The sequence below is a fragment of the Desmodus rotundus genome, chromosome 2 (assembly GCF_022682495.2).
Source record: "Desmodus rotundus isolate HL8 chromosome 2, HLdesRot8A.1, whole genome shotgun sequence".
Taxonomy (NCBI): Eukaryota; Metazoa; Chordata; class Mammalia; order Chiroptera; family Phyllostomidae; genus Desmodus; species Desmodus rotundus.
Window position 1 is genome coordinate 127,109,504 of NC_071388.1, and position 13,324 is coordinate 127,122,827.

General features: G+C 38.5%; 1 protein-coding gene across 1 annotated transcript in view; it reads right to left on the reverse strand.

Moving 5' to 3' along the window:
- Window positions 1–7,972: 7,972 nt before the first annotated feature.
- Window positions 7,973–13,324, reverse strand: part of MCM6 (minichromosome maintenance complex component 6) — a 46,701-nt gene continuing 41,349 nt past the window's right edge. The window contains exons 15-17 of the mRNA XM_024569668.3: window positions 12,904–13,059; window positions 10,638–10,777; window positions 7,973–8,479 (exon numbers count right to left, since the gene is read on the reverse strand). Coding sequence (XP_024425436.1) covers window positions 8,363–8,479; window positions 10,638–10,777; window positions 12,904–13,059 — 413 coding nt within the window. The 3' untranslated portion in view covers window positions 7,973–8,362. The remainder of the gene's footprint in view (window positions 8,480–10,637; window positions 10,778–12,903; window positions 13,060–13,324) is intronic.

The window sequence follows — 13,324 nt, forward strand, 5'->3', positions numbered from 1 at the left end:
GTGCCACCTTGTCAGAAACAAAGTATCTATGCGGACACAGATATTTCAGGACTGTCTACTGCTTGACTATGCATTTCTGTGACAATACCTCACCGTTTAAATTCCTATACCTGTGTATACTTTTCATTTTATGGCAGGAATGACCTCAGCTTTCATTCTTTTTTCTTGGCATTTCCCTCGTGTGTACTCACCTCCATGTTTCTATTTTGTTTTTTAATAGAAACAGTTTTATTTCATTAACTGGAGTTTTCATGATGGTGTCACATCCGCTAACCACCGTTTTCTTGTCTGTAGCAATGAGTTTGTTGGTTTTTGTGTTATATCCCACATCTGAGTGGAATCCAGCAGTTCTTGTCCTCTTCCATCTGACCTATTTCACCTAGCGTAGTACTCTCAAGAGGCACCCACGTGGTCACAAACGGCAACGTTTCATTTTTTTAATGACTGAGGAATATCCCATCGAGTAAATGTACCACACCTGTATTCAGTTGTCCATCAAAGGACACATGTTGTTTCCATGGCTTGGCTATTATCACTAATACTGCAATACGTGTAGGAGCACCGCCCGAACCAGTGCGGCTTGATAGGCCGTCATCCTGCAAAACAGAAGGCGCGGTTGGGTTCCCAGTCAGGGCACATGTCTGGGACACAGGTTTAGTCCCTGCTCAAGAGGCAGCTGATCGAAGTTTCTCTCTCACATCGATGTTTCCTTCTCTCCCTCTTTCTCCCTTCCTTCCCCTCTCTCTAAAAAATAAATAAATAAAATCTTTAAAAAAATAAACACAGGAGTACATATATCTTTCAGAAAAGTTGTTTTCAAAATTTTCAGGTTGGTGCTGCATCATACAGTAGTTCTATTCTTAATTTTGTGAGGAAACTCCATACTGTTTTTTGTACTGGCTGCTCCAATCTACGTCCCCACTGGCAACATGTAAGGGTCCCCTTTCCTCCACATCCTCTCCAACCCTTGTTATTTCTTGTCTTATTGATAATGGTCATTCTACTATCTTCTAATAGGTGTTAAGTGGTGTTTCATTGTGGTTTTGATTTGCATTTCCATTATAACAAGTAACATGGAGCATCTTTTCATATATCTGTTGGCCTTTTTATTGTTATTTTAGAGTGTACTCTTTCTACCTATAAAAAAACAGGATGCCATGTTATGCTGGCAGCAGCCTCATGTTCACTGTGCTTCTTGATGGCATCATTTTCCTTTGTGCTTCACATAATGTTGTGTCATTGTGTTCGTCAAGGCCCCTAAGCGTGCAAAATGCACAGCTAATGATGCCGCATTGAGTGATTGACATGGAAACGAAGTGAAGAGTGATTACGGACTGCAAAGGCGGAAAATCAGTGATGGCTACTGCTCACCAGTCAGGCACGTCCCATCCACCACAGCTAGTCTTGAAGGGCAAAACCAAAGTGATGCAACCTGTTAAAGGGTCTTCCTCATTGAGGAAAAGGAGACTAATAAATATTTTTAAAATATTAACAAATATTTCCTCCGTCACACATGGAGACATTTCTAATGACCTGAATTAAAGACAAGACACAGAGACGAATCCCTCTCAGCACCACAATGATCATGGCCAAAGCAAAGAGTGTGTTTGCAACGTTGAAAGAAAAGGCTGAACCTAACCGTGATATTGAATTTACTGCTAGAATTGGCAAGTGATTCGAGATGCATTACGCATTACATAATGTGAACGTGAATAGGAAGTTTGCAAGTGCTGATGTGAAAGCAGCTAAAGAATTTTTGGAAACACGAAATAAGCTGATTGTGGAGGAAAATTACTTGGCAGAGCAAATATTCAGTGTGGATGAAAGCTCCCTAATCTGGAAACAAATACCTGAAAAGACTTTCATCCATTTGGAGGACACCTCAACACCAGGTTTCCAGGCATTTAAGGATGGGATAACAGTTTCTCTCGAGGGCGATGTTGCAGGCTGGAAAGTGAAACCCTTTGCGACCTGGCACAGTGAGAACCCCAGGGCCTTTAAGCAAAGCAATAAGCACACACGGCCGGTGTAGTACATGAGCAATAAGAAATCATGGATGGTCCAAATCCTCTTCCAAGAAGCCTTCCTAAATTGCTACACCAGAAAAATGGAGAAGTAGTGTTTGGAGAATAACATATCTTTCAATATTTTACTTATTACTGATCATCCTCCTAGACATTTTCTTTTTATTGGGGATCTGCATCCCAACATCAAAGTGGTGTTTCTCCCTCCAAACACCACATCTTTGATCCAATCAATGGGTCAAGGTGTTATAGGAGCTTTTAAGGACCACTGCCTGAGGTGACCTTTGCTTAGGCTATTGCTGCAATGGAAGAAGACCCTGAGAAAACACTGATGCATTTCTGGAATGATTACATTGATGGCTGCATTAAGAACCTTACTTGGGCTTGGGTGATGTCACCAGGGAGTATATGAATGGCATCTGGAAGAAGACACTCAAGAGGTCTGTGCATGATTTCAAAGGATTCGCCAAGATGAAGAGGTTACAAAAATCAAGGCTGTGGCTGAGATGGCAAACAAGTCTAGCCCGGGTGTGGATGAGAGTGACACTGAGGAGCTCCTGGAGGAGGTTCCTGAGGAAATGACTAATGAGTTGTTGGAACTGGAACAGGTATGCATGGCTGAAGAAGAGACAAGAGGAAAGGAAACTGCAGAAGAAGAAAAAGAACCCCCAAGAAAATCATAGTGAAGTGTTTAGCAGCTTTTTCAGACCTCAACAAGCTGATTAAAAAGTTTGAAAACATGGACTCCAACACTGAAAGTTTTCATTACTAGAGAGGAATGTTGATGATACATTATCTACTTACAAGCAAATCTATGATTTAAAAAAAGAAAAAAGAGAGAGGGAGGGAGGGAGGGGGGAGGGGGGAGGGAGAGAGAGAGAGAGAGAGAGAGAGCGCGCGCTCTGGTTGCTGTGACTCTGTGGATTGAACGCCAGCCTGTGAACCAAAGGGTTGCCAGTTTGATTCCCAGTCAGGGCACATGCCTGGGTTGTGGGCCAGGTCCCCAGTAGGGGGTGTGCAAGATGCAAACACATTAATGTTTCTCTCCCTCTCTTTCTCCTTCCCTTCCCTTCTCTCTAAAAATAAATAATCTTTTTAAAAAAAGATACAGACCAAGCAAATCACAATGGACATATTTGTGAAAAGAGTGACACCTCCTCAAGAACCTCAGACAGGTCCTTCGGGAGGTGTTCCAGAAGGAAGAATTGTTTTCATGGGAGTTGACAGCTCCATGCCTGTTATTGTCGCTGGAGACCTTCCAGTGGGACAAGACGTGGTGAAGACAGTGATACAGATGATCCGATGATCCTGCCCCTTGTGCAGGCCTAGGCTAGTATGTGTTTGTGTCTTAGTTTTGAACAAAAATTTTTTAAAATTAGGTAGAAAAAGCTTATAGAATAAGAGCATTAAAAAAAGCATTGTATAGCTGTACAATGTGTGTTTTAAGCTATTATTATAAAAGTTGAAAAGTTTTAAAAAATTAACTTTATAAAAGTTACAGTAAGCTAAGGTTAATTTATTATTGGAAAAACATTTAAAAATAAGTTTAGTGTAGCCCAAAGGTACAGCGTTTACAGTCTACAGCAGTGTGCAGTGATGTCCTAGGCCTTCGCGTTCACTCACCACTCACTCACTGACTCACGGCACCTTCCAGTCCTGCAGGCTCCGTTTATGGTGAACGCCCTGCACAGGTGTGCCTTTTTGGGGTCTTTTATAGTGTATTTTTACCATATCTTTTCTATGTTTAGATACAAAATACTTACCATAGTATCACAATTGCCTACAATTTTCAGTACAGTACCATGCTCTACGGGTTTGCAGCCTGGGAGCAATAGGCTGGACCACATAGCCTAGGTGTGTGGTAGGCTACACCATCTGGCTTGTGTGTGACCGCGATGTTTGCGCCACAACGCAACTAACGGTGCGTTTCTCAAAGCATATCCCTGCCAATAAGTGATGCGGGACTGTGTAGCCTTTATTATGTTGAGGTACTTTCCTTCTATACACACTTTCTTGAGTGTGTATTTTTTATCATAAGTAGATATTGAACTTTGTCAAATGCTTTTTTCTGCATCTATTGAAATGATCATATGATTTTTATCCTTCATTTTTTTCTTTTTCAATTACAGTTTATATCCACTATTATTTTGTATTTAGTTTCAGGTGTACAGCACAGTGGTTAGATAATCATGTACTTTACAAAGTGGTCCCCCTGATATTTCAAATACCCACCTGGCACCATATATAGTTATTACATTATCATCGACTATATTCCTGATGCTGTACTTTACATCCCCATGACAATTTTGTGACTCCAAATTTGTACTTCTTAATCCCTTCACTCTTTTCACCTAATCGCCCAACCTCCCCGCTTCTGGCAACTATCAGTCAGTCTGATCTCCATATCGATGAATCTATTTTGTTTGTTCATTTGTTTTGCTTTTTAGATTCCACATATAAATGAAATCATATGGTGTTTGGCATTCTCTGTCTTGTTTCACTCAGCATAATACCCTCCATCCATGCTGTTACGAAAGGGTAAAAATTTAACTCTTTTTTATGGCCGAATAGTATTTCATTTTTACCCAGTTGTCTATTCACGGGCCCTTGGGCTGCTTCCACATCTTGACTATTGTCAATAACGCTGCAATGAACACAGTGGTGCACGTATTCTTTCGAATTAGTGTTTTGGATTTCTTTGGATGAATACCCAGAAGTGGAATCTCTGGCTCCTAAGTTATCCTTCATTTTGTTAACAATGGGGCATCACATTGGTTGATTTGTAGACATCAAACCATCCTGGTATCCCTGGAATAAATACCACTTGACCATGGTGTAGGACCCTTTTAATGTATAGTTGAATTCAGTTTGCTAATAATTTGTTGAGGATTTTTGCATCTGTTATTAGGGATATTAGCTTATAATTTTCCTTTCTGGTGACCACCTTTTCCAGTTTTGGTGTCAGGGTAATAATGGCCTGCTAAACTGAGTGTGGAAATGTTCCCTCCTCTTCTATTTTTAAAGTTTGAGAAAGATCGGTATCAATTCTTTAAATGTTTGGTAGAATTCGCCACTTAAACCACCTGGTCCTGGACTTCTGAGTTTTTTGAATATTGATTCAATCTCCTTCTAGTATATGGTCTGTTCAGATTTTGTTTCTTCATGAGTAAGTCTTGGCAAATTGTACGTTTCTAAAATGTTACCCATTTCTTCTAGGCTGTCAAATTTGTTGGTGTATATAATTGTTCATAGTGGTCTCTTTTTGTATTTGTTATTAGTTGTAATGTCTGCTCTTTCTTTTCTGGAGTCCTTTTTTCTTGGTGAGTCTAGCTAAAGGGTTGCCAATTGTTTCCTAGAAAACAAAAAAACCTAGCTTAGTTTCATTGATCTCTTCCATTGTCTTTCAAGTTGCTATTTATTTCCACTCTGTTCTGTTTTTTCCTTTCTTAAGTAAGCTTTGGAGCTTCATTTGTTCTTTTTCTAGTTCCTGTGACATAAAGTTAGGTTATTTGAGATCTTAATCTCATTTCGATGTAGAAATTTGTGCTTATGAACTCCCCTTAGAACTGCTTTTGCAGCATCCCTTAATTTCTGGTGTGCTGCATTTCCATCTTCATTTGCCTTATTTGAAAATTTTTGATTTGTTTCTTTGACCCATTCAGTAGCATGTTTAATTTCCATATATTGAACTTTCCAGTTTTCTTCTCATTAATTTCTAGTTTCGTATGATAAGAAAATATGCTTATGATTTCAATCTTCTCAAACTTGTTTACCCAATATATGAACTATCCTGGAAAATATTCCATGTGTGCTTGAGAAGTAATGTGTATCCTCTTGCTTTTAGATGGAATGTCCAATATGTCTGTTAAGTCCATCTGGTCTAACATTGTTTAGGGTCATTTTCTTATTGATATTCTGCCTGGAAGACACGATATTCATCCATTGATGAAAGTAGAGGGGGGTATTAAAGTCACCTAGTATTATTTTATTGCCATCTCTCTCCATTTAGGTGTCTGTTAGTATTTGCTTTATATTTAGGTGCCTCTATGGCTATATTTGCACATCTTCTTTTCCAAGTGTCCTGGAGATATTCCCATTTCAAAGATACAGGTTTACCCCCATTTTTGATATCCCAGGGGTCCCCAGCCCCTGGATCCATTCCAGTCTGTGGCTGGGCCTGAGGGAAGCTTGCCTGAGCTCTGCCTCCTGCCCACTACCACCCCCTTCTGCCCGTGTCCATGGAAAAACCGTCCCTGGTGCCAGAAAGTTGGGGACTGCTGGTATATCCCACAGCACAGCTATAACACAACTTATGTAGTCATTTCCTTGTTGATGGGTATCTGTTGGGACTTCATTAAAAATACATTAAATTTATAGATTAGTTGACAATTTCAACATTCAAGTAGTCCCAGTCAGGAACATGTTACATCTACCCACTTTTTAAACACTTCTCTAATTTTATTTATAAAGATCTTATACGTGTTCCATCATCCATTATCCATCTCACCTTCCTGACAAGTAACATGTGGAGGTAGGGGATATGTGGAAATGTATTCTTACTCAGATGTATTGTACAAAAACTGACAATTTTTGTAGTAATTACCTCACCTTGCACTGGAGTCTGCCCTCCCACTAATGGCAGAATTGAGAAAGGAAGGACAGATTCACCAAAAAGAAACTCATGTTTCCTGAGCTTCGAAGTTTTTCTTTGGGCTCCCTGGCCAGGTAGCTCAGTTGGTTACTATTATCCTTACATGCCAAGGTTGTGGGTTCGATCCCCAGTGACGGAACGTACAAGGATCAATGAATGCATAAATAAATGGAAAAAAATCGTTTCTGTCTCTAAAAAAAAATAAAAAATAAAAAAATTAGAGTTGTTTAAATGTATTTTTCCTTTGGGCAAATATTTGGTTAATTTAAAGTTCAAATTTTTGTCAGCCTGTTTCTCTTCTTTCAGGACCTCCTGACCCCATTTTGTTGATCAAGTTGGGAGTTATTACAGGGAGTGGGTCTGCCTATCTCCTAGTTTTTCCCTAGAATGTTCTAATATCTGTTATTGAACATCCTGCCTGATATTTGTCCATTTTTTATATTACTATTTCCTGCCCCAATAGGAAGTCTTGAGATCCTGCTCCCCAAGAGTTCTTCATCCCAACAGCCTCTTATACCTTCATTAATTAGGAACATACTTTTGAGGAAGCTTGTAACTCTGTATCTGCTAACCGTGCAACTTCTCCATTCATTTCCAGTGCTCCTCATCCTATCATTTTCAAACCAGTGGAGAGTGAAGTTACTATTAGTGAACTCACACACCACACATAATCATTTCCTAACTGGCTCTGCAGGCCAAGAATGACATCTGTTGTTAAAAGATGCAACAATAAGAAGTGCTATATTATCAGTATACTGATCATAACTAAGCTTCAGGAAGCTGGTACCATAAACAGTAACAACTTTTACCTGGAAAAAAGCCATAAAATTTAGAAATGGCTTATAATATAGAAAACGACATACTTATCTTTAAAAAGCAGTTAGAACGAAAAAGTAAAACTATTTTAAAAAACTGGAATTAACCTTAGAAAGTCATCTCCAAGCCTCCCTCAGCATTCACACAAATTCTAACAAAGGCTCCTCCCCACAGGAACGGGATCCTGAAGGTTTACCCTAATGCCATCCTTACCACCCCCTGCTTCTGATTAAGCAAAAAGTGAAAGACTCATCACAGGGACGTCTAATGCAGCATAGGGAACGTAGTCAAAATATTGTGATAATTATATATGTGGCGCCAGGAGGGTACTAGAGTTAGCAGAGGGATCATTTCATAATTTATTTAACTGTTTAACCACTATGCTGTACACTTGAAACAAATATAAAATTAAAAAAGTGAAAGAGTCAGTCACAAGTATATAGAAACAATAATTGGAGTACAAATAAACCCAACAGACACATACAAAACAGGTTATTTTAATTTGATGAAAAAAAGCAGTGGTTAGAAATTGAAAAAGTTATTTCCTCAATAAACTACTACACACCATAAAAGGAACAGACCTTTTTCCTACACACGAAAGCAAAGGTCTAAGTTACAGAAACCACACATTACTGGGTTCCAACTTCACTTAGATAAGAAGCACACTAAACAAAGTGCTAAAGCCCATGTTGGCACAGAAGTGTATGACGGGAATGTGACACACAGGACCATCAACCTCGTTCTTTTTATGCAAAAATAAATCTTCCCAAAGCAGCGCTCCCGGAAACATTTCTCTCTGGTTGAAGTCCATGCAGACGCGAGGCCAAGAGGTAGAGGGCCACAGTTTCTCTGGTCAGTTGCTTTTGATATCTCAATCTTCAAGCAAGTAATTAGGGTTAACGACCAAGTAGGGATCTTCTTCATAGCTCTCACTTCCTTCTGTGGAACCTTTCAATCCAGCTTGGGTGAGCTCAATTAGAACATGATCCTGTGAAACACAAACATTTGTCCTCAGGCCTCTGGCTTTATTATAAAAATGCCCAGGCACACAGCACTTGACCCTTCTGAATGTTTGCTACTAGCTTTTCTTTCATTTCCCCTCCAGAAACTGCTAGACAAAGGACTATAACTTAAAATCATTATTAAAGTTCTGCTAATCCTCCCCATTCCCATCAGGATGTAGACCTTTTCTTACCATAAACCTGCTTTGAAAAATTAAAAGATATGTAAGTAAGCTCAACATTGTGATTTTAATGAGGTTTCCTGGTATATTACATTGAATACCTGTAAATATATTTCAAAAAAGTCTAGAAATCATGTATGAATTTTAAGATTATGCTACTGGGTAAAATCCACTGACGAATATGTTTATCATTGTAATATAAATGTTTGGTTTCAATTAATATTTGCCAATTTTAATTACTGGTCACTGAAGTCTTTCATATACTACTGATTCATAATTTAGTTAGAAGTAGAATCTGAAGATAAGTGAAAAATTTTTACTCTGATTTGTTAGCAAATAAACTAAAAAGAATATGACTGTGGCTGGTGTGGCTCAGTGGATTGAGTGCCAGCCTTTGAAATGAAAGGTTGCCAGTTCGATTTCCATTCAGGGCACATGCCTGGGTTGCGGGCCAGGTCCCATTTGGGGTATGCGAGAGGCTGTATCTCTCATACATTGATGTTTCTCTCCCTCCCTATCCCCCTGTCTAAAAAATAAGAAAAATTAGGGGGGGGGGAAAGAGTGTGCCATAGGGCTTAAAAATACTAATGACCAAAATTCAAGCCTATGATGTACCTATACATCAATCTAAAATATCCCAAATGAGAAGGAGGCAAAGTCCCACAGAATGAGCACTAATGCTATTAAGAGGGACTGGACACTTTCAAGCACTCTTTGTACTAACACACCCTCACAGAAAGAACATTTAATCAGCACAGTGCAAGTTCTTTAGTCTTTTGTAGTGAATTAACTCAGGCAGTGAGTCAAGCTACCAGTTAATTTCACAACGTGTCCCAGTGAGGATTTCTCGCACGGGTCATTTCATCTTACACTGCTCCCAGGGGGCCCTAGGGAGAAAAGGGCTGGCTTGGTGCAAACACACTGCCCACTACTAGAAAGCCACTTCTGGGCACGTGCCATTCTGGTCCAGGTTTATTTTCACATATATTATTTATTAAATTCTGATCTGAGTAGCTGTTCTTATCCTCCAACCCCATTGAAATCATACGGTCATTTGCATTTGCTCTCACAGGTAAACAGTTTTCCATGTAAGACAATCCTCGTATGTGACACCTATAATATTTATAAAGTGAGCATTGAAGTGAACTGCAGGACAGCTGAATCTCTCCCATTAGAACAGAAAAATTCAGTCATTCAACAAATATTTGACCCCTATATGCGCCAAGCAAAACCGTGGAACCTGGGGATACAGTGGTTAACAAGACAAAGCCCCGGCCCTTGTGGTGCTTGCATTCTAACGAGAGAGAAAAAGTAAACACCTAAATAAAGAATATACTGCCAGGCAACAAGTATGGTGAAGATACACAGAGTGTGATTTTGAAATGTCAACTCTCTAAATTTTTGGTGCTCAGAGCATCAGATGAAGACTTCATTGGGTGTTTTTGTGGCTTTCTGATTTTGGTAGTTCATGGAAGAAGGGAGTTGAAAGTTGTATATTGTTAACAATTGTTTGCCCATATCCTGCCTGAAACACCATGACTGTTTATGAAAAGTATGTTTAATAAAGCTGGATACAATATGGCTTGGGGGGAAGAAAAAGAAAAAAGTGTAAGAGTGAGTATTAGAATGTAAGCTGGGTAATGAGGGTAAGCACCTGAGGAAGATGAAATGTAAAAAATAGGTAATAGTGGTCAATGCTTGAAGATTTATGGTAATTGGAATGGAAAACAAAGATTAAAAATACACAAAAAATAAGACCCTAAATCCCTGTTCCCAGATTTAACTTATATTCTGCTTGTTTTAGTAGAGAAAATAAGTCAATTACTTTTAACTCTTTTACAATTCATAATTCTGCCTAGACCCCAATGATTCAAAATAAATGAGCATCTAATGAATCCACACGTAAATAAGGCACGAACTCCCTCCCCCATTAATACCCGAGCAAGCAAAGTTCTATACGTACGTAGTGGGTGAGTCGATAAATGACTTTCTCAATGATTCTCTTTTTATTTATAAGTTCCTCTTCAGAATCTATTTCTGATTCAATTTCCTTCAAATACCAGTTAACAAGCTCACTCCTCTTTAATGCCGACTCATCCTCTTCTGCAACAACAACAAAAATTTTAAAAAGATTAAATTATCTTTCTAGCAAATTGTATTGTCAATCCTCGGGGTGTGCATACACAACAAAGTATGTACAGACTAGATAACCATCCACCAGTCAGAAAGTACATCTGCTGAAGTAAGAGCTGCAATGTTCTATCGTAAGCCTAAAATAACCTGTGATATTACTTGTACTAAAGTACACCTAACTTTATCCTGAAGAGAAAAATCAAATTAAATAGATTGTAAAAAATAAGTTTCTTAAAGCTACTAAGATTTCAGAGGATAAGGTGTTTCCCTTCACCTTCTTATACTTCATCATCTACAACAACGTTTGCCAAAAGCAATTGAAGACATAAATTAGTAATGAAACAACAGCAAGCAAAACTTCTTAAAATACAACTTTTCCTTTTTGGAAAAAGGAAGACTTTATGGAGGTCAACTGAGAAGTAAAAACCATGGGAATTCACTCAAAATGAAAAATTAACCATTTATTCTGGCAAAGTCTATTCATACTGAATGAATGGATATCCACAGGGAGGGGGAGGAGGGAGAATGGGGGGAAAGTTACAGGGAATAAGCATAATTGGTAGGTACAGTATAGACAGGGGGAGGTTAAGAAAAGTATAGGAAATGGAGAAGCCAAAGCACTTATATGTACGACACACAGACCTGAACTAAGGCGAGGGAGTGCTAGAGGAAAGGGGGTACAGGGCAGAGGGGGATAAAAGGGAGGAAAAAAATTTGGGACAACTGTAATAGCACAATCAATAAAATATACTAAAAAAAAAAAAACCAACTTTGAGTTGGCTATCAAGTTTTATTAAGGCTGTACATTAAATACTCACTTAACATTGCAATAGGTTCTGCAATTTTAAGCAAAATGACATGTAATAAAACCAATTTTACCATAGGTGAATTGACATAAATAAGAGTTAAGTTCCTATGGTATCTCATCGGTGCCATAACTAAATGACATTATTTGAGGACCTGCTATACTGAAACTTGAGTGGTTTGTCCAATGTTCTTGGTAAGTGACTTTGGTTTAAAGTTCTGATCCCCATGCTGTCGACCTGAAGATTGAGAATATTTTATTTGACTGGGTGAACAGCATCTTCTTTTTCGAAGAAAGGAAGACCTGGTGGAATTCATCTATGAAATGCAGACAGTGTCTCAGTGCTAATCATATCTTTGCCCCATCAATGGTCTGCCATTTAAAACTTAGTTGTGCGAGAAAAGAAATAGAATAATGAAGTATTATGTGAACACAAGAATATGTGAGCTCCCAAACCTTTTCATATGAGAAGGGAGTGCAGCTAAAGCCTGTCTGTCCTAGTGGCTTCTTTACACTCTTCTCTCCCACTGGTCTAGTTACCAGGAAAGAGAGAGATGAAATCACAGAGCTCAAATCTTCAGTAAGCTCAGAGAATCTCTGGTGTTCTTTTACTCCATCTCATAGGACACTATGATGACAGAATCTGTCTGAAAGCCATCATACTGGAACTTTTAAGTAAGAGTTACCTGATGATTAAACACCAAATTAAAGTTGAAGCTTGACTCCTTGATTTCATTATTTTCCCTCCTACCTTATGGCTGACTACAGGTTGATGTAACTTGGAACATCATGGTAAAGCAGTTAAGGGTATGGGAAATGTACTAGTGCCAGATATCACACTTTACCTATGGAGAAATGAGGGTTTTACTTTATTTCTATTCTGGAATGTGCCTGTGCTGATATAGTCTTTTGAGTTCAATACTAGCCTATAAAATATAATAACCTAGGAGTTCATACGTTTTAATTAAAGCTATTATAAAGAACAGTGATTTTACATCTGTAAAAACATTATAAAGTACTTCTTTATACATTATCAAATCCCAAATTCTGCTTTAAAACTATTACGATTGGCCAACAACATTAACAAGTATAATCCATAAACCTTTGTCTGAGAATGAACTTGTGGGGAAATGTCCAGGCTGGCAGATAGGCCGATTTTCTCTGCCGAAGTGAGCTCATTTCACAATTTATCATCTCTTCTGACAAAACACAATCTTCAGGGATCAGAAGCGGTTTATGTGACTAGAGCTCATGCAAATGAGCATGTGAGCAACACCAGGTAGAGCCCCACCTTCTTCCATCTTCCTGAGGTGGAGCACAAGAAGGTTGGAGATTCGGCAGTATTCGGAGAAGCCCAGCCTTAAGGAGGTTTTTGGAACAGGATCTTGGTTTGTGTCTTCACTGTGGCTGTTAATTCCATTCACAGGAGCAGGGCTGTCAGCATGACCTAAGTGAAACATCAACCATTTGAATCTTCTTTCTGTTCCTCAAACTTCCCTATCAAATGTTTATAAATATACTACTTATACGTTAATACTAATTTCAAAACAAGCAAAAATATATACTCAGTACTTAGTAATTTTATAAATAAAAATTAAAAGCAAATTTGTAAGTGCTCTTAGTGAAGACAAACTAACTTGGAAGAAATGGGAAGGATAGGAGATATAAAGATTTCATGATCTAAAAAGTGCATTTTCACTATATGCAAAATT